Below are 27,377 nucleotides of genomic sequence, written 5' to 3' on the forward strand. Positions count from 1 at the left end.
TCTCCCACGTATATCTGTCGGCTCCACTTCTTTCTTTCTGCGGGCGTGTCGCCCCCTGCGGGTCCACCATAGATAAAGTGTATGGTGTGCTTCTTTTGTCGTCTGGGCGCCACCTCGGTTTCTTTCTCGCTATCACTCTGCTCAGATATTTGGTCGTGGTCTCTTTTTTTGGCGTTTGAGGTGGACGGCTCGGTGCCATCCTCATTCATCCAGACATTTTTTGGTGGATTGTGTTGCGGCTGTTGCTGCTGCTTGGATCGCTTGACGAAATGTCGGAAGTAGCCCTGCTGGATGAGGTCTTCTATTTGTCTCTTCAAAACGTGACACTCATCCGTATCATGTCCGGCATGCCTATGAAACCTGCAGTACTTTGTTTGGTCTGCCTTTGGGGAGACCTTGATGCACTCCTCGGGGAATTCTACCATTCCCATCTCCTCAGCTTGCTTTAGAATGACACTGACAGGATGAGTAAGAGGAGTTAAATTACGCAAGGGGACCAGGCGAGGTCGTTCGTAGTCTCGGCCCTTCCCTGCGGTCGGGTGGTTCGAGAGTGGTGCCTGGCTGGGCGGACCAGCTTTCCCAGGTTTCCCGTTTTTCCTGTTGTCCTCCTCATCTTTCTTTTTCCTGTCGACGTCCTCTGCCTCGGCATAGCGGCTAGCCGTCCTCATCAAATCTTCGTAAGAACGGGGGTGGTGGGCGTTCAGCTGCTTGTGGAAATACCCTGATCTTAAGGCATGGATAAATATTGGGATCGCTGCCTTGGAGTCGAAGTCGTAGACATTATTGACTTCCTTTTTCCATTTGATCAGGAAGTTTTTTAGGCTCTCGCCTCTATCTTGCTTCACTACACAGAGGCGAGAGAAGGGTTTCTTACGCTGTATGCTACCGGAGAAGTATGTTAGGAAGCTCTTGGACAACTCCCCAAAGTTTTGGATCGACCTATCTGGGATGGTGTTGAACCAGTCTTGGGCCGCTCCATCCAGGGTGGATAAGAACGCTCGGCACATGATGGCGTCCCCTGCCCCGATCATTACCATAGCAGCCTTGTACCTCGTCATGTGGACACGTGGGTCAGTGGCCCCCGTGTACTCCTTGATAGCGGGCAACCTAAAGTCCCTCGGCAAAGGTACGTCCATGATGCTTGGGGAGAATGGTGCTGTCATCCGTACCTCAGGTTCCGGCGACTGCTCCCGTGCCTCCACCCTTCTTGCTAACTCCTCGATTCTTCTCTGCAGCCTCTCGACCAGGGCCGACTCGTCAGGGTGCCGGCGCGGGGCCGGCTAGAGCCGTCGAAACGGTCTCGCGGGGCGGGACGGGCCAAAAAACACCAAAGCCCGTCCTCGTAGCGGGACGGGCTAAAAAGCCCGCCTCTTAGCGGGCTTGGAATGTGGCCGGCCCGCCCCCCCATACCAAAGCCCGCTGGCGGGGCGGGTTAGCCCGCCAATCAATTTTTTCACTGTGTTATTATTATTATTTTTTTAAATCAATGTACAATATCCTTAAAAAAAAAAAAAAAAAATCACTGTACACAGACATACAGTACACTAACACAGTAACACTGCCTAGTATTGTATTCCTATAAATCTATAATCCTATAAGTTATAACACACTAACACTATTACACAAACCAAAATAACATGTATTAAATACTAAATATATATGTATTAGCAGGTCGCGGGCTAAACCCGTGACCCGCCTAACCCGCCCCGTCTGGACTCGTGACCCAGGCGGGACGGGCTAAAAAGCCCGCCTCCTAGCGGATCAAAATTTGAAGAACCCGTCCCCTACCTACGGCGGTACGGGACGGGTCGACCTGACGGGTAAAACCCATTTTTGACGGCTCTAGGGCCGGCTGCCGCTCCTCCATGTGTCGTCGTGGAGCTAGTTCATCAACGCGTCGCTTTCCCGCCGAGTGCCGTCGCGGAGCCGGCTCTTCGACGCGTCGCTCCTCCAAGTGTCGACGTAAGGTCGACTCATCAACGTGTTGGCGTGGGGTCGGCTCCCGAGACTCGCCCACCTCCTCTGTGGGTGATCTCTCGGCTTCTCTGTTTTCGTGTTGGCGAGGACCTCTGGTAGAGGATCCCTCGGCCCGTGATCCTAATCTTTGCCGCACGGGCGCCCTTTGTCCTAGTCGTTCTGGTGCAGATTGGGAAGAGCCTGGTTGTCGTCTGGCCGGTGCACTTCTTTGGTCTCCACCCTTATTTCCTGGGGCCGCGGCGGGGGCACTTGACCTTGCAGTCCCACCGCCACCTGATTTGGCGCCGCCATCACTGCTTGCTGAATGACATCGACAGTCGCCTGGAGGTTCATGACTTGGTTCGCCCCTCCATTGTGGGGTTGGTCTCGGAGGTCTCCTCCATTGTTGAGTTGGTCTCGAAGGTCTCCTCCATTGTTGAGTTGATCTCGAAGGTCCCCGGGCCTCCCGTTGTTGAGATGTTCTCGGAGGTCCCCTCCGCGATTGTTGGTGAGTAGGTCACGGAGGTCACCTGAGGCGTTGCCATTGTTCACGTTGCGAGAACCGTGGGAGCTGCGGGACGCCATTCTTTCAAGCTTGCTGTTGAAAGAGAAAAAAAAAGTTGTGTTGTAGCCTGCTTGAGTATTGGACTCAGGCTCTCAATGAAAGCACCAATGACGGTAATAATGTTACCGGAAATATAATATAAGAGTAACGAATAAGAGAGTAACAATAGTTGCATTGCCTTTGTCTCAGTATAGAAAGTACAGTGTCCTGCTCAGCTGAGAGAAGTTCTATTTATGCTAGGTCCTAACGGTAACAACATGAAGAGACATCCTTGGGGAACTGAGCTAACGGCAGGAATATGAAGAGTCATGAATGAGGCGTTGAGGCTTTAACTCTCTCTCATCAATGGTGGCATCAATGGTGGCTTCAATGACATTAGATGTGACACCTGTTGGAATTCTAACCGTTGGAGCATCCATGCGGTGTCGGGTCAACTATGGTGCAGGGTCAGATGCACACTTATGATCCGGGTCGGGTGCTAGCCCTATTATCCTGTCATGCCTTTATTATCTATGATGTAGAATATTATTGTTGAAATATTTCTGTCAAATTTTAGTTTCCATCAATTTTTAATTAAAATGCAATGACCTAACCATTTATTTTTTTCATATTAGTTAATTATAGATCATTTTTTATTTGCAGTCAACTATTAATATTTCATTTCATTTTATATTTTCAGTTAATTAGTAATATCATATTCATTTTCAGCCAATTATTCTTTTTTATTTTCAGTCAATTGGTCAATTAGCCAATTAGAATATAAGATGTAGTGATATTTTATCCAATTTTCGTTCCATTTTTAATTGATGATGTAGAATATTATTATTAAAATATTTCCGTTTCATTTTTAATTTTCATTGCATTTTTAATTTAACTTTATTATTGATTAGAATATGCATTTATTATTGATGATGTAGAATATTGTTATTTAAATATTTTCTTTTCATTTTTAATTTACGTTTACTTGATGATGTAAAATATTATTATTGAAATATTTCTGTTACATTTTTAAAATTGTGAAAGATTTATGACATAATTATGATTTGATGTACTATATTGTGTAATATTATTGTAAAAATTAAAATGTAATAATTTGACCATTTTCCTTTTCCATTTTAGTCAATTATGGATCATTTTTTATTTTTAGTCAATTATAAATATTTATTTCATTTTTCAATTAACCTAATTTATGTTCCTTTTTTCATTTTTAATTTTCAGTCAATTATTAATATTCAGTTATTTTTTCAGTTTACCTAATTTCCATTCCATTTTTAACAGATGATGTAGAATATTATTGTGAAATATTTATGTTCTTTTTTTCCATTCTTTTTTTAAAATTTACCTTTACTATTTACTATTGTTTGGGTGGGAAATCAAGTAAATAGGATTTTGTTTTTAATTATAGTATAGATTGACTCATTTACGAATTGGTTCAATAAATTATAAATATTACCAATTGTTTGGTCACAAAATAAGCTTTATCTAATTATATCTATATTAAATTTTATATATATATATATATATATATATATATATATATATATATATATATATATATATATATTATTTAATAAATTAGAAATTATAAAAATAAAAAATGATTAAATTGTGTAAAGTATATCAGGGAATATTACGGGATTATTTGCTTAGAGGAATTACTTACTGAAAAAAATGTAGTGAATTATTTTATTAAAAGCAGCAAAAAATTGTGTATATAAATTAATAAATTAGTTGTATAAATTAAAAATGAAAAAACAGGAAATACATACTTAAAATTAGATTACTAACTTATTTAATTTTCAGAATTTTGGAATAAATTTGTAATTGTATATAGTAAGGTAAGAATAATTCTTATGCAATATACGATTTGACAACTCAATTAATATTAAGATTCCGTGCAATGAACATGTATATTATCTTGTGTACTCATTTGAACGGTAATTTATTTTTATACAATAATTATGCATAATAAATTAATATTATGCTAATTAATAACTAATAAAATTTATTATTAATTTGACCATTAAAATTAGTCTGGATGGAAAAAAACATATATGAATTGGTTCAATAAATCGTAAATATTACCAATTGTTTGGTTAAAAAATAATCATTATCAAATTAAAATTGATTAATTTGACGAATTATACTTTATACTTAAGATAAATATTACATATTATTTACTTATATAAAACTTTTATTGAATTATTATTTTATAATAAGGAGTGAAAAATTATATATATATATATATATATATATATATATATATATATATATATATATATATATATATATATATACCACATTGGTTATTGGTTATATACCATATTATGGATTTACGTCCATATGAGAATATGAAAAGAATAAATGTACAACCTAATTAATACTACGCATTACATAATAAATATCATACCTAATATTACTATACATAATACCATACGTAATTATTATTTTTAATACCATGCATACAATTACCATACATACTTGAATTGGTTATCAATATAGATTTCTTAAATTGGTTATAAATCATATTATGATATTACGTCCATATGAAATAATATTAACATACATAAAATTACCATACATACTTGTTAATATTTAGATTTATTAAATTGGTTACAATTCATATTATGGTAAAATAATTCTTATGCAATATACGATTTGGAAACTCAATGAATATTAAGATTCCGTGCAATGAACATATATTCCATCATGTGTACTCATTTGACCAAAAATATGAAGGTTGGTTCAATAAATCGTAAATATTACTAATTGTTTGGTTAGAGAATAATCTTTATCAAATAAAAATTAAAATAATTAAATCTCTATCATATTCATATGCTGTTGCTTTAGGCTTTTGTCAAGGAGCATTACTCATATCCTCAACACATTGCCATGGCTCCAAATCCTTGTGTTACTCCTATTGGTGCTGGAAGGACCGTCACATCAGGGAAAAAAATATTAATAGTCCAAACTCATTCAATGATGTCCCCTCTCATGCAAATGACCTGCAGATCTAGTTGCTCAAAGTCCACTAATAATCAGATGGTCAGTTTTTTTTTTCTATCACTATAAATAGTGCATTATTTAATCCTGCCTAGAGTCCAATAATAAACAACTTTTAATGGATTGAGATAAGGTATTAGAGAAATACCTTTAAATGGGTTGAGCAAACTCGTCCAGATTGATGATGGAGAAGATGAAATATATGATCAATATAATCATAGTTTATATAATATATGTAGATAGATTTTAAATTTCACCAATGGTATATATGATTTTCTATTCTTTATTTAAAAAAAAAAAAGTTGAAAAAGGATACAGAGATTTACCAAAATGTGTAGGTGTAGTGCAACAGCTCTTCTGGATACGCAGAGAATATGGGTCTTGTTCCTCCTCTTCTTGAAGGTCCCTGTTCTCTACACCATTGCTATGCAGTTGCAGAGAATATTCCCTTAGGTTCTTTGTAACTTGGTACTGTTTGTATTGAAGAGAATGTGATGTATATATAGGTGTTTAGATATGATTAAGGGTAACATTTATGGTTTTTATTATATTACCAATTACCAATTAAAATTAGAGTTACCATTTTACATTTGCTTACCAAAAAATTATATATAGATACTTAATTTATATTTGAAGAATATATTTACCTAATTTACTTTATATACAGTAATAAGTATGTCTACACATAAATGAATAATATATAATATATAATTTCAATATTTTGATAATTAATTAAATTAGAAAATTAGGATATTATATAAATGCCGCTAAGTTTTGGGGGAAAATTTATATGGTTTTTATATTATTATTATTATTATTATTATTATTATTATTATTTTTATTTTTATTTTATTATGCTTACATTATTTCATAAGATTTTTATTATACTTGAACAATAATATTTTCAATTATATTATAGAATATAATACCATACATAATATTATCAATTATGTAATATAACAATTAATAGATTTTATTTAATTTCCATTTGACATTTACTTACCAAATAAACTTTACTACAAAAGTTTTGGGGGGGAAATTTGTTAGGAGGATTTTACTTTTATATATATATATATATATATATATATATATATATATATATATATATATATATATATATATATAGATTTCCATTTGACATTTACTTACCAAATAAACTTTACTATAAAAGTTTTGGGGGGAAAATTTGTTAGGAGGATTTTACTTTTATATAGATATAGATATAGATTTCAAATTTAGTCACGAACTATTATTTTTGTCATTTAACACCTTAGACTATCATATTTTGGACATTTTTTGTCCTTCCGATGACTTATGCGGTTAAACTCAATTTTAGGTAACTGTATTTTCATCTTTTTAGTTTGTTCAGTGAGTTAATTTCAGGGAAGATCATTTGTATTTGGTGACAATTCGAAATTCAGTCATAGACAATCGATTTTGTCATTTAACAACCAAGATTATCATATTTTGAACATTTTTTGTCCTTCCAGTTTTTCATGTGAAACCATATTTAAAGCATAGGCATTTTTGTTTCTTCATTTTTATTTATTTTCCAATTTTTTTTCTGATTTCCGTCTCTTAAGTCATGAATTGCACAATCTCCTTCAACTTGACCCTAAATCGTCCTTCGTTAATAGCAATACCGAGTACGTAAAGACCTACGAGTACAGGAGAATCATTTTGCAATGCAGTTGGAAAGCTCAGGATGTCGCCACCCGATCGGTTTGAGTTTGACCACTATTATTTTAGTCAATGATCATGTGAATCATCTATTATAGAAATAGAACAAAAAAATAGGGGAAAAATGAAAGAAGCATCTTCTTTGTCATCAGAAAATACGTACACTTTCTTAAATTAGGATTTCACTAAAAAAAAAAAATCATTAGAAAAATGTCTAAAATATGTAGTGTGAGGTTTTAAATGGCAAAAACAACTGTCTAGGACTAAATTTGAAAATGTCACCAAATACAATGGACTTACGCTGAAATTAACTCATTGAAAAATGAGAAAAAAAATGAAGAGACGAAAATAGACTTGCCTAAAATAGGGTTTCACCGAAAAAATCATCGAAATCAAAAGTGTCCAACATATAATAATTTGGGTGTTAAATAACAAAAATGATAGTCCAAAACTAAATTTAAAATTGTCACCAAAGACATCTCCATTGAAATTAACTCTAAAAAAAAAAAAAAAAAAAGTAAACCACTAGTAATTAATAAATTTTTCATTTTGCACCATTTGTTCTCCCTGTATACTAATTCCAATGTTTCAGCTAGATAATTATACCCTATATGTTTTTTTTTTTCTTTTTTCCATTATTTGTTTCATCTAAACACTAATAAAGATAATTATTTCATCCACCCAACTTCTACTAAATCTAAAACCAACAACATGATATGGTGAAATAAGAAATGCATCTCCAACAAAATATATACAATAATACACACAAATACTGTTTAGATTAAAATAGTAAGTCACTACATTCACCTTTTGTATAAACTTCTACACACAATCAATTAACATATTAAAATCACTAAATTGCATGTATTACTCAACTCAATGAGATATCAAAAGGAGCAATTTACATACAACAAAGCAAAAATTGTAATAAACTAACATATTAAATTGACAATTCGATGTATCTTAAATCTTAATCTCATGCTTGTCATTTTTGCTTCACATATTCCTCTTCACTCAAGACAGTATTTAGCGAGGGTTTTACATAAGAGTAGCATATATATGAAGACTTAGGACGGAATTTGGAAAAAAATTACAAAACGATCAATTTATCCTTTAATAATTTGAAATTCACAATAAATGATTAACAAAATCTATAAATAATGAATTTAAATTGCCACTTTCAAAATAATTAAAGGGGAAATTTGTATAGAGTAATAAAGCAAATTATTTTGTGGACCCGAGTCCACCTTGCAAGATGGACCTGTGTCCAAAGATACACAATTTACATACTAAATATTCACAATTAAATTTTAAAATTTCACATTTTGTGATGATCCTGTATTGTATTCACAAATGCTCAAAACTTAGAAACACAATTTATATTATATTAATGGGCTGAATCTATAATTTAAGTACAATTAATGGACTAAAACTGTCATTTTTCCAAGTAAATATTTCAGAACCATTGAAATTTACTTTTAATCTTCGAGAATTATAGTATTAATACATTTTTTTTGTTACTTTTATCTGCTTACCACAATTAATTTTCTATTTAAAATTATTTCATTCAAGTGTTTAATTTATAAAATGACTAATATATAATTTCATCATTCAATTAAAAAGAGTTTAGAGAAGTGAAAAAGAAATTACATGTTAGGGAAAAATGCTTAAATGATAAAATTACATGTCAATCATATTTATTAAATGGTAGAATGACAAAATTTTAAATATGGACTAATTGTAACAAGTAAATAAAAGAGTTTCCAAATTGTTTTACATGTTTTTCTCTCTTAAAAAGAAAAAGAAGAAAAGAATATCATAGCAACATTTAGAAATTTGTTTTTCCTTTTCTATATGCTTCAAGTTTTCTATGAATTTTGTTGCTCATATTTTGAAGTGAAACATAAATTAGTGTAAATTAAAAATTTCCAGTATGCTAATCGGCTGGGGATTGATTAATATCTAGGCATATAATCAATTGTTGTGATTAGAATTATTGAATTAAATGATCTATGAGAATAGAAGATTATAAGTTTGAATTTTGATTAGTTTTTCTGCGTTGATTAGCATATGTACTGAAATGTTGCGTTGTAATATTTGAGTGATTGTTCAGAATTTGGGTTTTTTTAATTGGCATTTTGCTTCATGCAGATGAAGTAACAACCAAATTGAAATGCTAAATGATCTTAAGAACACAAAAATTGTTACTGGTTCTTTTGCAATAACAAATGATCCGAATGCTTGCATTGAAGATAACATCAAAAAGCGAAAACGTATGAAAGAAATGTAAGATGTTTGGAAACATTTTGCTAAGTTTATTGATAAGGATAGTAGTAAACAATGTGCTACTTGTAATTACTAAAAAAAAAAAAAGATTATGCTCTTGAAAAAAAAAAAAACATGGAACTAGTAACTTGTGGAATCATTTGGAGGATTGCAAATTATATAATATTGATTCTACTCAAACTCACTTTTTTCCTATAAAGCACATGTTGAATGGTGAAACTGAGAAGGGTGATATTAGGGATATGAAAACTTGGAAGTTTGATAATGAAGTAGCTAGGAAAGGATTGGCTCCTATTATTGTTATTGATGAACTCCCATTTTGCTTTGTTGAAAAAAGAGGGTTTTCGAACTTATATTGATCTTATAACACCTCCGGAATATCAACTTCTTTTACGGAGAACTATTACTAAAGATATTTTTTGAATTATATATTGACTTGAGGTGTAAGTTAAAAATGTGCTTAATAAGTCAAAACAACGAGTGTCTCTTACAACAGACACTTGGACTTCTATTCAAAGAGTGTCTTACATGTGTATCACAACTCATTGGATTGATGCAAATTGAAATTTAAATAAAAGGGTAATTAATTTGTGTTTAATCGAAAGTCACAAAGGATAATTGGTGATGTAATTTTGAGGTGTTTGGTTGATTGTGGTTTAGATAAGTTATTTTGTGTCACAGCTGATAATGCAACTTCTAATGATAATGTCATTAATAAGAGTTTGAAAAATATGCTGAAGAATTGGGGGACTAATATAATGAATGGTGACCTACTTCACATGAGATGTTTTGTCCATATTATTAACTTGGTTGTTTCAAAGGGACTGAAAGAGGTAAATGACTCTATAAATGTTGTTAGGGTTGCTGTAAATATGTTAGACAGTCTCCTGCAAGGTTGAAAAAATTTAAAGAATGTGCAGTTTTTGCTAAAGTTAATTGAATGCACAAAAGCTCTTTATTTAGATGCCAAAACAAGGTGGAATAGTGTGTATTTGATGTTAGATGTTGCATAAAAGTATGAGAGAGTGTTTGAAAGATATGAAATTGAAGATCCTTATTATGTTAACGAGTTAACATCTGGTGTTGGTTAGTATGAAGATGAAGCTTCATCAAGAACTCCCAATGAAAGGATTGGGGGTTGTTAGAAGAATGGTAATTTTTTTTAAATTTTTTTTGCCACTTTTATCGGCTTACTATAAAAGTTTCTTGAAGTAAATATGTGACTGAAACACATTCTTATGTGATATTGAGACACTTCATGCAAAGATAAATCAGTGGAGGGATTCCACAGATATTGATTTGACTATAATGAAAATTGGGATGTGATTTAAGTTCAATAAGTATTTGGGAGAAACTAAAAAATGAATATAAAATTATATTTCTTGCAGCTATAGTAAATCCAACTCAAAAACTGTCATATGTGAAGTATATATATGTTAAGTTGTACGGAGAGCAAAAAGGAAAGCAACTGTTAGCAAAAATTACAGAAGCTTTGTGTAATATTTTTAATGAATATGAGACAATAAATTCTATTCAAGTTCCTGCAACAAACAAATTTGCCCCTACTGTTGTGGATTTTCAGTTTTCAAGTGTTGAAGATGATCAAAATGACATGAGTGATTTTATTTAGTGGCATGCTAATGAAAGTGGTCTCCTTCAAATAAAATTGAGTTAGACAAGTATTTAGATGAAGCTCTTGAGCCTTTAAGTGATAAATTTGACATACTTGCTTGGTGGAAGGTGAATGAACCTAGGTTGAGAAAGACAATGCAATCCTTCAAGAGATAAAAAAAGACAAACATCTCATACTTTTTCAATTTTGTATATTTTTAATATTACTTATTGACTTGTTCTCTCCATGACTCTCTCTGCCCCTTCTTCTTTTTCTTTTTCTTTTTTTTTTTTTTTCCAATTATTAATATTTAATTTTACTATATTAGGTTTCAGAAGAACAAATATGGATTCAAATTCAACTCTTGAATGCTAAAAAGAAATGACTTTGACTAACAACTCCAATTCACAAGCAGACAAACACTAATTTTGTATGTATAACGTATTGAATTCTTAATTTTAATCCAAATAGAATTATAAGCTATTAACTAATGCTATTATATTTATTTTTTGCAAAAATTTATGAACAGGAAACTAGTTGATTTGGAATCTTGGAGATTGTTGGAAAAAGTCTAAAAGAGACATTAGATTTTGATTTTTTTTTTAAGTAGTATTTTGGTGCATTTTCATTAATTTATGCTTGTTATGGAATTTATTATCTTTGTTATTTTAGACTACTTTGACTTTTGATAATTTTTTTTGAGTTAATACCCAATTTGGTCCATCGATTATTAGGATTTCACCACTTTGGTCCTCGACTACTAAAATTGCTCAATTTAGTCCCTAACTATGTAATTTTTACCTAAAATAGTCCATCGACTATTAGGATTTCATCATTTTGGTACTCAACTACTAAAGTTGTTCAATTTAGTCCCAAACTATGTAATTTTTATCTAAAATGATCCCTCGACTATTAGGATTTCACCACTTTGGTCCTCGACTACCAAAGTTGTTCAATTTAGTCCCCAACTATGTAAATCTTAACCTAAAATGATTTGGGGACCTTTTTGGAGTGTCGAGGACCAAAGTGGTGAAATTCTAATAGTCGAAGGACCATTTTATGTAAGAATTATATAGTTACGGACTAAATTGAGCGACTTTGGTAGTCGAGGACCAAAGTGGTGAAATCCAAATAGTCGAGGGACCATTTTAAGTAAAAATTGCATAGTTAGGGACTAAATTGAGCAACTTTAGTAGTCGAGGACCAAATTGGTAAAATCCTAATAGTCGAGGGACCAAATTGGGTATTAACTCTTTTTTTTTTTTTTGAATACTAGTGACTTTTGGTAATTGATTCAATGGCATTACTGATTAGTATTTCACATTTTTTAATTGGATTAGAATTAATTTTTAAACATTTAAAATATTTTTACTTAGGTTTGAAACAGATGATATATGTGTTTCTTTTGATCTTTTGTTAGCTATTTTATTCCCCAAAGAAAGTATTATAACATTTTTTTTTGGATATATCCAATTAAACCCGAAAATTAATTTGATATAATTTCACCCGAATCAAACATATCCGAATTAAATTTGGTTTGAATATCGGGTGTAAAAAAAAATATCACTCAAAATTTTCGGATATCCGAAATAAAATTCGGGTATCACCTGAACCAAACCGACGCCCACCTCTAGCTAGAATGAAGCCCAACTGTTATGTGATGAAGCGTTATGATATGGACCCGTGTCCACCATGTGCATGGTGGACACGCTGTACATTCATAATTTCTATACTATATATTCATAATTTTTATACTATAGATTCATAATTTTTATATTGTAGATTCATAAAATTTATAATGTAAATTCATAATTTCTATACTGCACATTCATAATTTCTGTACTGTAGATTCATAATTTCTGTACTGCACATTCATAATTTCTGTACTGTAGATTCATAATTTCTATACTATAGATTCATAAAATTTATAATGTAGATTCATACAGTACATAAATTATGAATGTGCAGTATAGAAATTATGAATCTACAAGTATAGATTTTATAAATCTACAATATAGAAATTATGGATCTACAGTTTAGAAATTATGAATTTATAATATAGAAATTATGAATATACAGCGCATGGTGAACACGGGTCCATGGCATAATTTGCCTCATGTGATATGATAATCGAATCTGCCTGGAAATTTCGTGGGTTTGACTAATATGCCTTGTTTGTCATATTACACAAATTAAAGTCATGGGTAATATTAAAAAGTATTTAATTTTAATATGACTAGTCTGCCTAGTTTATAATATGCCTTGTTTATCACCCCATGCCAGTATTTAATTTATTATGTTGATTGTGTCCTTCAATTCATTTCTAAATTTCTAATCAGTTCCTGTTTCAGAGGCACCCAAATCCAACTTCAAATGGCTTCTACCTCTTCTTCTCCTTCACAATCAACCCAAAAGGTAACTTATGATGTTTTCTTGAGCTTTAGAAGCGAGGATATTAACAAGACTTTCCTGGATCACCTTCATGATCAGCTGCAACTAAAGGGAATATACACCTTCTTAGATGGCGATGTGCGGTTAGAGACAGGGAAGTGCATCTCTCCTAGTCTGCTAAGAACTATTCAAGAATCAAGATTTGCAATTGTCATCTTCTCAAAGAACTATGCATCATCAACGCGGTGTTTGGACAAAGTTGCAACGATCATGGAATGCAGAGAAAAACTCGACCAAATTGTGGTACCGGTTTTCTACGATGTGGATCGTTCACAAGTGCGGGAACAAACGGGGAGTTTTGGTGAATCATTTGCAGAACACGAAGTGAATTTTAAGGATGATAAAGGAAAGGTGGAAAGGTGGAGGAAAGCATTGACAGAGGCTAGCAATATTGCAGGACATGATTTGCAGAATATGCATAACAGGTTTGCTTTCAACTTCCTCTTCTCATTCATCTTTAATTTCTTTATGTACTTCATTTGCTTCTTTAGTTTGTGGCAAAAATTCATGGTCAATATGAAAGTGTAATACTAATACCGAATAAAGTAATACTTTTGAAAAAAATGATATACTTTTATACTTTGATTTAAAAGTATTATAATTTTACTTTATAAGTAACAAATACTTTATTTATGATTAGTATTACATTTTAAAGTATAAGTATTACATTTTCATTTTGATTCGACCCGTCTCCTGGATAAGGATTCATGAGACCACTATAAGAAAAATGCACATAGACAACATTAGAAAGACAACAGTTTTTAAGAAAAGTGTTGTCTTTTGTATAAAAGACAACAGTTTAGTCCAAAACTATTGTCTTTGATGCAACACTTTTGTCAAAGACAACGGTTTTTACTTAACCGTTGTTATAAGTGTGTTGTCTTTGTGTATTTTGTGAAAAGACAACACCACAACGACAACGGTTTTTTAAAACCGTTGTCTATGTGCGTTTTTTTTTAAATAAGACAACGGTTTTTTTAACTGTTGTCGTTGGTGTGTTGTCTTTAAGCGCAATGGAATACACAACACTAGATAGACAACGGTTGTAAACAACCGTTGTCTTTGTGTGCTCTTTTTTTAAAAAAAGACAACGGTTTTATTTAACCGTTGTCGTTGGTGTGTTGTCGTTAAGCGCACTCGAATACACAACACTATAACGACAACGGTTTTATATAACCGTTGTCGTTGCGTGTTCTTTATTTGTTTAAGACAACGGTTTTATTTAACCGTTGTCTTTGGTATGTTGTCTTTAAGCGTATTTAAATACACAACACTACAAAGACAACGATTTTAAAAATTCTGTTGTCTTTGCGCATTATTATTTAACAGGTATATAAAATAAAAACTAGGATGTTAACAACAAGAGTCGAACCTATGACCTCAAACTTAACAAGCAAGCAGTCTAACCAACTAAGCAACAACAACTCTTATTTCTAAAGGTGCAACATCTGGTATATAACTGGGTTCCTTCTGTTTTGTTTGTGAAAACCAAAACAACAATTTTAGAAAATAGTTGAAGAATTCCCCCCAAAAAGAATAAAACTTGAGACCTCTAACATAGTAAACTAAACTAAATCCACCAAGACACACCAACACTTGTGTACTTGAGTGCAACATCTAGTATATTACCAGTTTGTTTATGTGTTGTCTTTAAGAACCAAGACAATGATTGTATAAAATAGGTTAAGAATACCACCACGAAGGATAGAACCCAAGACCTTTAACATAACATAACAAACAAAACTAAATCCACCAAGCCACACCAACTCTTATGTATTAAAGTGTTACACCTTATCTTTTACCTATAATTTAACAAAGAAAGAATACAATTCAAAAGTTAATTTAATAGTTCTATTTTCGTTCATATTTAAATATATAAAATTATTCACCAAAATTTCAAAATAATTCATTATTAAAGTTTTATTTTTAATTATATTACAATTAAGACCAATCTAGGAATTAAAAAACAATAATAATTATCAAGTATAAAAAACAATAATGGTGCGGTATGATGTGTAGGGTTACGGGCGGTATGATAGGGGCCGAGGTTGGTAATCGACTCTTCTGGCTAGCGCATGACTAACAAGGTTAGCTATATGTTGGTAATCGACCCTTCCGGCTAGTGACTGTCAATGTTAGCTATATGTTGGTAATCGACCCTTCCGACTAGCGCATGACTAACATGGTTAGCTATGTTGGTAATCGACCCTTCCGGCTAGCGCATGACTAACAAGGTTAGCTATATGTTGGTAATCGACCCTTCCGGCATGCCTGGGACACATTGAGAATGAATATGAAAGAGTAGTTGATCGATGCTGTACAGTTAGCTATATCCCATTTCTTTTGCCGCGATCTTAATTAGCTTTATGTTCATAAATACCAAACTATATATTCATAATTTTTGAATTGAAATGCATATTTCCAATTGTTGATAACTATACAGTTTAGAAATTATCAATCAACAATACAGAAATTATGAATCTGCAGTATAGAAATTATGAATTTACTGTATAGAAATTATTAATCTATACAACTGTATTTAAATTAGAAATATACTATATAGAAATTATTATGAATCTAACTACATTATAGAAATCTATGAATCTCGTGTTTTGTACCTATATACCCGGAACTATTTTAATTAACCGGATGTAGCGACCCAAGTAATTAATTAAACTAAAATTTTGTTACAAAATTTCCCTCTAAGCTAAGATAAAATTTCCCTCTAAGACAAAATTTCCCTCTAAAACAAAATTGGGAATGAAATTTTTGTCTTTCCCTCTAAGACAAAAATTCGCACAACAACTCCGCCGACCGCCACTCTCCGATCAGACAACAACTCGCACAGACAAAATTTCCCTCTCATATCAGACAACAACTCGTTCAGATACAACTCCATCAAACTCCGCCGACCGCCACTCTCCGCAGTCGCCGTCGCTGAGCCTGGGTGGAAGTCGACAATAGAGAAGCTCTCCACAGTCGCCGTCGCTGAGCCTGGGTGGAAGTCGACAACAGAGAAGCTCTCCGCAGTCGCCGTCGCTGAGTCCACGTCGCCGTCGACAACACAGAAGCCCTCCGCGGTCAGCTGCGCCGCCGTCTCCCGTCAGCGTCGCTCTCAACCTACACCTCTTCCCTCCTCTACCGCCATCTCCTCCTCCCTACTCTTCCACCGTTGGATTCCCCATCACAAACCTACAGGTTAGTCCTAAACCCTAGATTAATTGTTGGATTATTAGGTTGTGAATTTTCTTACTCCCTAAATTAATTGTATTACCTTGAGCTTTGCGTGAGGTAGAAATATTAAAATGTCTTCTTTGAAAGTTTGAATTTGCAGTTTTGAGCTTTCTTTAGTTAAAAGCTTTTAATACAGTGTGTGTGTCTATATTATATATGAATCAGTGGATGGTTCTGTTTGGGTTTCTTTACCTGAAGAAACCTTGAAATATGTGGACTACTCCTGGAAATTTTATAGTGTTGAATTGCTTGAATAGGCTGTAGTTGTTTGGGGTGTTTTATCCATATGAAGGGAGTCAAAGGACACTGATGATGTGAACTTTGTCCTGAGTTTCCCTGTTGTTTCTTATGATACTATGTTGGAGGTCTGTCTATGTCTCTGTGATACACAGTTGTGCATATTTTTCATGTCATCTATCTTCAGAGTGTATCATCCACCATGAATATAAGATTTCAGCTCATCAAGGTTGATGTTCCAAGTTCTGATTCCCCCTGGCTTGGCATTTAGATACTACATGTTTTCTTTTTACCAAAAATCCTTGTCGGTATACAAGTCTATATTGCTAGTATTATGTTGTGTTTGAGTTGTTTACATATCCCAGATTGATAATCAAATTATTGCTTCCTTGTCTCTTCTGTTTTGTACTGACAATAGTTTTTGCAGTAATTTTTCCAACTCCCTCACAACCGAACTTGGCTATGGAGTATTAGATATTATGCAATTTTTAAACCAAAATCCTTGTCTTCTTTATACAACTCTGTATTACCAGGTGTATACAAGTATATATTACTAGGTGTGTTTTGTGTTTCAGTTGTTTGCATATCCTTGATTGATTATCAACTCCTTGCTTGCTTTTTCTATTGGCTATTGCATAATAATTTTTGCAATTACTCATTAACTCTTCACTAGAAACTCTGAGGATCCGTGCTTGATACAGTGACAGTGATGTTGCAATCTTTTGCTTGTTCTTGATCGTTGAATTTTCTTATTCCCTAAATTTTCTACAACACATGGCTTCATAGCCTTGCTGTCCTAGTTATGCTTCCTCAACTGGTTACTTTGTAATCTGCTATGCTCTTTTTAGTCAAACAAACATGTATATTTTGATAATGTGTAAACAAATGAATTAACTCCATGGTTTCTTTAGCAAATTTCCGTGCTGCTGCCCTCTCCATAGCAGCCTTCTGTTTTGCTGCTTCCCTCTCTTTGCGAAGCTCTTCTTTCTGTCTTTTCCTCTCAGCCTGGACTCAATATACAAGAAATATGGTAGCTATCAGCCACTGAATATAGCAGAAGTTTAAGGAGAGAAACTAAAATAAAACCGCCCTCAAACATACCCTCAAAAGCTCTCTCTGCAAAAATTTCTCTCGTGTTTCCATTTCACGCTTTTCCTCACGTTGAAACCTCTCTTCCTTCCTCTGTTGTTCACGCATTAGCCTTTGTTCTTCTTTCCTTCTCTCACGATCCAGTCTTTCCATTTCCTTTTTCACTTGTTCTTCCCTCTTAAGTGAGAAAAGAAAATTGTTTCAGATTTCAAAAGTAAAATTGCAGAAAGTAGTTGCAAAAAAATAATAATAATAATAATAAATAATAAAATAATAATAATAAAATCCAAAGGTTTGAAGGAACATAAAAATATACCTTTCTCCTTAAAAGATCCTGTTTCTCAAGTTCTTTTCGAATCCTTTTTTCATGAGCTAGTGCTTCCTTTCCTATTCTAGCTTCATCGTGTGTATATATACACTTTAAGTCTTTGAGAATGAGAGACAACTTTGTTCTTCATATCATCTGTTTAATGATTTTTACTATAACAAATAAATTTAAACTACAAAATAAAGAACCTTGTAATTTAAACTCTGCACCAAACTGTGATATTTGATTTTTTTCGCATTGTATTCGAGTTGTTTATTTGTCAAAGTGCAAAGTGCTGCATAAGAAACTTGTCATTGAGCTGCAAGTTGCAACTTTAGACCCTTTGGAACTTTGGAATACATTTAATTTCATTTGCATGGACCTAAAAAAAGAATTCACTAGAAAAAAATGACTTCACCTACAAGAAAAATACTATATAGACAATTGTGTCTGCTTTGCAAGTAATTACAATAGATCTTATTAAGTCATCACACATCATGAGCATCAGAAAATGATCCTGTGGGGTTTTCTTCTTCCCCTTCAATTTCTACCACCTAATTATTTTGGCCAATACCTGTTCAGAAGTGTCAAACAAGGAAAAACAGAAACAAAAAGCAAAAAGCAAAAAGCAAAAAAACAAAACTAAGTGAAACTAACCCGGAGAATGTCAGCTACACCTTCAGGATAAAACTCCCTATGCCTGGCAGTTCCAGGAAGGGGATCACCTTCATCATTTTCCTCAACCTTTTCAGATTCTGTGCCACTTCCCTTATCTGGCAAGAGCATATCAGTAAATGTTCCTATCTCATGGAGCTTCTTGCAAGCATCCAAACAAACCGCCTATACAGAACATAGTAAGTATTTAATGAATAATCTCAACTAATGTAGATAACACTTAACTAAGTTGAGGGCAGTAATAAGAAAACCTGTTGTTTATCAACTATCAGTGGGTAACTGGGAGCAGTAGAAGTGGATAAGTATCATCTACAAAGACACATCAAGAAGAAACTTTTCCTTAAGGGAAACCTACAATAGTATATCTGCAGGTTCAAAGTACACAAAATAGTATAGTCCAAGTATTTTACTGCAATATAGTTCTCTTTGTTGGTTTGATTTTGCACTTCAATGTAGTATCGTTCAAGAAGTCTTAATTTTATCTTAATGTATGGTGCTATGGCAGAAATATAATGTGAAGCTTTTATTTAATCATGTTTGTCTTATAAACTAAAGTGTGCTTAATCTTTGTGGTTTGGTGTTAAGTGTCAAAATCCGGCCGGCTTATAAACACTCAATTACAAAGATTTGATCTTTTTCATGGAAATATGGCAGAATATAGAAACAAGTCAACCAACTTTGGTATAGAGCCTATTTGACTTGATAGTATTTGCATACAGTTAAAGAGCAAATTAGGATTCTCATCAATCCAGATTGTCAAGTTCTTGGTTGCAGTGGCATTATATAGAGGATGTGTTTTGTTTTGCTTGGGCCTTGAGGAAGAGATTTGTATTGCCAATGCATTGATTTTACTCTACATGAATAGACTCTAGTATGCCATTTTAGTTTCCTGTCTAGCAAGTTGCCATTTTAGTGTTTCCTATCTAGCTTTTCTGTACTATAACCTTCCAGATTGGAGAGCTTTCCGAATTACTCCTAACTTATTTTGCATTTCATTGCAAATTATTTATATCTATACTAATTTATTTTCTTACTTTTTACATGTAGTTTCAACAAGTTGATTATGACAGAGCGGTTATTGATATGGTGCGTTCTGAATGGGCCGATATTCTATCAAGTCATATAGAGTAGGTATGATTTGGTCATTAGAACGTTGTGATTATTTGGACTTGAATTGGTTCGGGGAATTATTTTTTGTGTAGTAGTATTATGACTTGGATGATAATTAGAATTGGTCATGGAAGTCTTTTGACTTGTTATTTTGAACCTTATTAGCTTGTGCACAATTATGTAACTACACTTTGAAACATATGGTGAATGGATAAATTGTTTTTTTTTATATGATTATAATTTAAGCAGTTGAAAAACGGTTAAAAACCGTTGTCTATTTTACAATAGACAACAGTTAGAAACCGTTGACTTTTCTACAAAAGACAACAGTTTATGGGTGTGACAAAAGCGATTTCAACAACACACAATAGACAACAATTTATAACTGTTGTCTTTTAAAGAAAAGACAACAGTTAAAAACCGTTGTCTATGTATGTGACTTTTAACAACACTGGTTTCAACAACGCTTAAAAGACAACGGTTAAAAAACCGTTGTCGTTGGTAGAAAAGACAACAGTTAATAACCGTTGTCTATGTGCGTGACTTTTAACAACACCGATTTCAACAACACTTAATAGACAACGGTTAAAAAACCGTTGTTGTTGGTAAAAAAGACAACGGTTTATAACCGTTGTCTATGTGCGTGACTTTTAACAACACCGGTTTCAACAACACTTAATAGACAACGGTTAAAAAACCGTTGTCGTTGGTAGAAAAGACAACGGTTAATAACTGTTGTCTATGTGCGTGACTTTTAACAACACCGGCTTCAACAACACTTAATAGACAACGGTTAAAAAACCGTTGTTGTTTATAGAAAAGACAACGGTTAATAACCGTTGTCTATGTGCGTGACTTTTAACAATACCGGTTTCAACAACACTTAATAGACAACGGTTAAAAAACCATTGTCGTTTCTAGAAAAGACAACGGTTATTAACCGTTGTCTATGTGCGTGACTTACAACAACACCGGCTTCAACAACACTGAATAGACAACGGTTAAAAAACCGTTGTTGTTTCTAGAAAAGACAACGGTTAAAAAACCGTTGTCTATGCGCGGGACTTACAACAACACTGGCTTCAACAACAGAAATTATACCCCTACGACAACGGTTAATAACCGTTGTCTATGTGCATTTTTCTTGTAGTGGACGGTCTCACAAGAGAGTCACTCTTATTAGTTTATTACTACCAAAGTTAGAAGGCAAACTTGTGTGAGACCGTGAGACGGGTCCGGTTGTAGACAATTGTTGGGTGTGTAAGTATCACAATTTCAGTTATAAGTTTTTATTAGTATTATGATTTCTATCATAAGAAACAAACAATTATCTTAGATTCCACCCGTGTCACGGATTAAGATTTGTAAAACGGTTTCACGCAAGTGTGACTTAAGCTAAAATACACTTTCATGGATATTCACTAAGTAGAACAAGACATATTACTTGCACCCATACTAAAACTTTATTTATGATGTTTGAATATTTCATATTAATGCATGCCTTATGGCTTTGTGAACGGGATAATCTATCCCAAAATCTAAGTATTATTTCTTGAATGCTATTAAATTGGATTACTAAATTACTAAAACCTATTCATGTCCTATAGTCTCAGGAGCGAAGCAAACTGTATCCAAAGAGTTATTGATGACATACTTACTCAATTGTATCAAGCCTCCCCTATCCTTCAAGCAAATCTGGTGGGGTTGGAATCTAGAGTTGAAGAAATCGGTGCCATGTTGAGTCTCGAATCCTATGATGTTCGGTTCATTGGCATTTGGGGTAGAGGAGGGATTGGTAAGACAACAGTTGCAAGGGCGGTTTTTGCCAAATTTTCGAGGCTATTTGATGGAGCTTGTTTTGTTGATGATATTAAAGAAAGGCAAAGTAAAGTTGGAATGGAAGCATTGCAATCAATCCTTATATCAAAAACCCTGAAGGAAAGATCAATGGATATAAGCAATGTGGATGAAGGCATGGAGATGATAAAGAAGAGACTTGGATGGAAAAAAGTTTTGATTGTTCTTGATGATGTAGACCACCTAGAAGAATTAAGGAAGTTAGCCGGAGATCGCGTTTGGTTTGGTAGGGGAAGTAGAGTCATCATAACCACGAGAGATTCGGGATTATTGCAATCCCATGGAGTTGATGAAAAGTATGAAGTGCATAAATTGGTAGGGGAGGAAGCTATTCAACTATTCAGTTGGCATGCCTTTAACAAGGAAATTCCTGCAAAAAGTTTCGAAGAACTCTCTCGATTAGTTGTGAGTTACGCTTCTGGTTTTCCATTAGCTCTTAAAGTTTTGGGTTCTTTCCTGTATGGACTCGAGCCTGTTGAATGGAGAAGCACCCTGAAAAAACTCGAGGACATCCCTGACGACGATGTTGTTGCAAAGCTTAAGATAAGTTTTGATGGACTAAGTTGCAGGGACAAAAAATTATTTTTAGATATTGCATGTTTTTACAGAAAAAAGGAGGAGAGTTATGTAATAGATGTGTTCAAAAGCTGTAACTTGCAACCAGTCACCGGTATACGCAAGCTCATAGAAAGATCTCTTCTATTAGTCCTAAATGGAAAACTTGAGATGCATGATCTAATTCAAGATATGGGTTGGCATATTGCCAGTCAGGAGAGTCCTAGGAGCAGGGTATGGTTGGTTGAGGATGTTGATGCTGTGTTAAGTGGAAACATGGTAAGGCATATATATATATATCTCTATGTATGTTGAGCATATATATATATATATATATATATATATATATATATAGTTAATATCATATGAGAACACCTACTTAGGTGAGAATGTGAGAACAAATTGTGTGCATCTATCTAATATTTTTTAATGGTCTAGATTAGATTAAGTGTGTGCGAACGCGTATTAAATGTGTGCAAACGCGATTAAGTGTGTTTGCACACATTTAATGCGTGTTCGCACACACTTAATCTAATCTATACCATTAGAAAATAGGGATAAGGGTCAAATAGACCCTCTAACTATATAGCAAAGGGCAATTAGACCCTTAAACTAATCGCGTTTGCACACATTTAATTTAAATGGATGCACATGTGCACATGATGTGTTCTAGTGTTCTCACCTAAGCACATGTTCTCATTGGAACCCTACCCCATATATATATATATATATATATATATATATATATATATATATATATATATATATATATATATATATATATATATATATATATATATATATATATATATATATAGAGAGAGAGAGAGAGAGAGAGAGAGTGTGATGATCCTATGAGAGCCACCTCCCCCATGAGTATATGAGAACGAATATGGTGCATTAAAAATGAGATTTTTGGATGATATTAATTGAGAAATTCAACATTTGCGTGTGCATATATTTATGGATGATATTAATTGAGAAATTCAATATTCGCGTATGCATATAAGTTTGTATTGTGTGCAAACGTAGAAGGGGTTCAAGTGTACCACAACCGGATAGGAAATGATCAAGAACTCCTTCCAACCTTGTACTTTCCCCCTTTCTTATGCATACAACACATGCCTCAGATGCACACACGAATGTTGAATTCCACAAATTAATTTCATCAATAGATTTGTTTTTTTTTTTTTTAATGAACTATATTGAGTTTTCATGTACTCATGGGAAGGGGAGGGTGGTTCTCATGATCACTAATATATATATATATATACTCCCTTCGTCTTATTTTATGTGTCTGGTCGGTTAACGAGGCTTGATTGAAGTTATTTGTAATATAATTTTCATAATATTAAGTTTAATATTGGTATACAAAATCTATATATTTAGAAATTATACTAAAAGTACTATTAAACACAAAAAATTAAATTTAAAAATAGTAAAAAATACTAAAGAAAATAAACAAAGAAGAAAGAGTTAGTTTGACCAATAAATAGTGAGTAAGACAGATAAAATTGGACAGAGGGAGTAATATATATATATATATATATATATATATATATATATATATATATATATATATATATATATATATATATATATATATATATATGTCTCGTTCACGTGTGAATCAGTTTTTCCATGCGAACTGAAGAAATGTACACTAGATACTACATGAATGCATAATTACTTCACAGCTCCGTGACTACTACATGAATGTAGCAAAATTACTACGCACCGCATACATCGGCACTTATCCTCTAGGCATGTTTGTAGTTGTTATGCATTGATGTAGTACTTATGGTGCATTTCTTCAGGTAGGTTCTATGCAGTCTCACTATCGAGTTAAACTTTTAGCTAAAATATGGTTATGCATAGTGTGGTTTCATATTTCAGGAAGCAGATGGGCTTGAAGGTTTATTAATCCCTCCCAAATATCGACATAGCTGCAATGGGAATATTAGGTCCAGTGTTGAAGCTTTAAAGAGGATGAAACAGTTGAAAATACTCATAGTTGAAAGCTATAATTTCGATTCGTTTAGAAGGATGAGCAGATTAAAGTTACTTGAAAGTTTTGGCTCCACCATCATTGGGAATTATCTTCCTAACAGTAGTCTGCAGTGGCTTGATTTCTCATATTATCATTTGCATTCTTTACCACAAAGTTTTCAACCACTGAAGCTTGCTGCGCTGCTTTTGCCTCATAGTTCTATCCAACATTGCAGGATAACCAAGGTATGTGTTAGATCAAACGCTTACCACTCACGCCAAAAGCTATAGCTAGTAGCAAATGTATAACTTTATTTTTTTTATAGACTGTCACCACATTTTCGAGAGGCAGGGTGTTGGCCTTGACCTTTCACAGGTTTCTAGCCACATGATGTTGGACTTGGCTCTTACTGGTCACCATCTAACAATCATCCTCCTAGCACCAGCCAGTCGTAACCGTGACCGACTCTGATACCACTTGTTAGATCAAACACTTATTATCACTTACGCCAAAAGCTATAGCTAGTAGCGAAGGCGCACCTTTATTTTCTTATAAACCGCCATCACATTTTCGAAAGGCAGGGTGCTGGACTTGGCCCTTCACTAGCTTCCGTCCAGCAATCCCCTAGCCAGATGGTGCTAGGGTGCTGGACTTGGCCCTTCACTGACTTCTGTCCAGCAATTCCCTAGTCAGATAGTGCTGGACTCTTACTAGCCTCCGCCCAACATGTATGTTTCGTTCTATGTATTTTAACCGAAACGAGATAAACTTTCTCATCCAAAGTGGTTTTATTGTTGACAGAGCTTTTACAAGCTGAGGCATTTGGACCTCAGATGCTCCCAGTTTTTGTTGGAAACTCCCAATTTTGAATGGCTGCCAAATTTGGAGAGGCTAAACCTTTCAGACTGTGTGAGTTTAAAAGAGGTCCATCCATCCATTGGACATCTTGAGAAGCTTGTTTCATTGGATTTGGGGAGATGCAGCAACATTAACAACCTTCCCACCTTCATCCAAATGCAATCACTTCAACTTCTAGATCTTGAATCTTGTCAAAAACTGGAAACATTTCCTGAAATCCACTGCAATATGCCACATCTACACGTCCTCGAGCTCCAATCCGTTGGGATTAGAACGCTACCCTCCTCGATCCAAAATCTCATTAGCCTCACCAAGATACACATTGCTAGATGTCAAAATCTCGAATGCCTTCCAAGTGGCTTGTGTAGGCTGAAAAATCTAAAAGTTCTTGAACTCGAAAGATGCCCGAAACTGCAGTCCTTGCCAGAAAACATGGGCGATTTGCAGGTTTTGGAGAAACTTCATGTCAAGGATAATGCAATGATCCAACACCTCCCATCCTCAATCTCACTTTTGACTGAACTTGAATACTTATACTTTGGACACTCAGACAATCTGGATTTGTTCCCTACATCCCACAACTTTGTTTTGCCCAGTGTTTCGAGTTTATGTTCATTGAAAAGGCTAGACCTCAGCTTCCTCTATATGGTTGATGAAGGACTCCCTCAAGATCTTGGATGCTTAACCTCTTTGGAATGCTTAAATCTAAGGGGAAACCAATTCATCCGTTTGCCCGAGAGCATTAGTCAGCTCCCTCGCCTTCAATACCTCGACATTAAATATTGCACAAAGCTTGAAGAACTACCCGAGCTTCCGGGAACTATAAAGGAACTCTCTGTGGATACTCATTTGGCCTCCAAAATCAACACAGCAGAGCTAGCAGCCAAGTACACCGGCTTATATTCTGTTTCATTCACAGATGCCAATTTCTTTTTGTACTTCGGGGGCTTACAAACCCCTAAGCTCCCGGATGGGTTTATTCCTTTTTCTTGGCAACTTATACCCAGAAAGGATGCTTTTAGTGTTGTGTACCTTACTACCATGGAGAGTGGTTACCATATCTCATCTAAGTGGTTCGATTACGAGGAGAAAGACTCTGATACTATTTGTGTCAAGTTGAATCCCACTTGGTATAACAGCAACTTTCTGGGATTTGCTATTTATTGCATTGTTCCTTCGAAATGTGGCGTGTGGGAATCGCGTGAAGGCGATCTGTTCGAGCATTGTGCCATCACAGCCAAGTTGGTACGCAAAGAGGATGGTGAAAAACATGCTTTGCATACAAAATGTGTGATTGGTAAATCAGTTGAGAATGGTGGGGATGGTGAGCGTGCCCGGATGTGCTTTGCGTACATTCCGTTCTGTTCTTTGTGGCATCAATCTAAGACAATGCAGGGCCTTGGGCCAAATGATTATTCTGTATTTGAGGCAAGCTTGGATTCCAGAATGGCTACAGCTTGGCGATTTCGTTTGCTATATAAAGATGACGAATTGCTTAACGAGGAACATGTAAATCACGATATATAACTTAGTGGTTCAGCAGACAGAGTCAGATGTTAGTGTTAACAAGAGATCTCGTTGTCGAGTTTCAAACATTGGTCTCTTTCTTTAAATACTACTGATTGAATTAGTAAGCTCATGCGGACGTGAACATTCCAATTCTTCAGTGGATAATAAGACGCTTGAAGACTTGAAGTGGCCAGTTGATCAGTTTTATTGGCAATGCTACTTATATTTCTTTTTAAATACTCTTTAAAAGTGATTTGCGTGTGAATCCCAGTGTCATCATTTTTCTTTAATAATGTGCAAAGGGGTATGGAGTGTTATTGACTTAATTGTACATAAGTTTATTGAATACAAATATACAATATACAATGAACCTAATTCACATGGTTGAGTGTGTTTATATTTT

The 27,377-nt window shown here is 34.1% G+C and overlaps 1 protein-coding gene across 1 annotated transcript; it reads left to right on the forward strand.

Moving 5' to 3' along the window:
• The first annotated feature begins 13,416 nt into the window (after nucleotides 1–13,416).
• LOC109162660 (TMV resistance protein N-like) lies at nucleotides 13,417–26,992 on the forward strand. Its single transcript, XM_019311345.1, has 4 exons — nucleotides 13,417–13,978; nucleotides 21,813–22,896; nucleotides 24,514–24,852; nucleotides 25,409–26,992. The coding sequence occupies exons 1-4, from the start codon at nucleotides 13,476–13,478 to the stop codon at nucleotides 26,990–26,992; spliced, it is 3,510 nt and encodes a 1,169-aa protein (XP_019166890.1). The 5' UTR covers nucleotides 13,417–13,475.
• The last annotated feature ends 385 nt before the right edge of the window (nucleotides 26,993–27,377 follow it).

The sequence above is a fragment of the Ipomoea nil genome, unplaced genomic scaffold (genome assembly GCF_001879475.1).
Source record: "Ipomoea nil cultivar Tokyo-kokei standard unplaced genomic scaffold, Asagao_1.1 scaffold2957, whole genome shotgun sequence".
NCBI classification, from domain to species: Eukaryota; Viridiplantae; Streptophyta; class Magnoliopsida; order Solanales; family Convolvulaceae; genus Ipomoea; species Ipomoea nil.

Excerpts from the sequence above, each read along its gene's own strand:
- LOC109162660 (XM_019311345.1), top strand. The coding sequence starts at position 13,476 with ATGGCTTCTACCTCTTCTTCTCCTTCACAATCAACCCAAAAGGTAACT. Across the intron at positions 13,979-21,812 it reads TTGCAGAATATGCATAACAG|TCTCAGGAGCGAAGCAAACT; the intron begins GTTTGCTTTCAA and ends CATGTCCTATAG. Across the intron at positions 22,897-24,513 it reads CTGTGTTAAGTGGAAACATG|GAAGCAGATGGGCTTGAAGG; the intron begins GTAAGGCATATA and ends TTCATATTTCAG.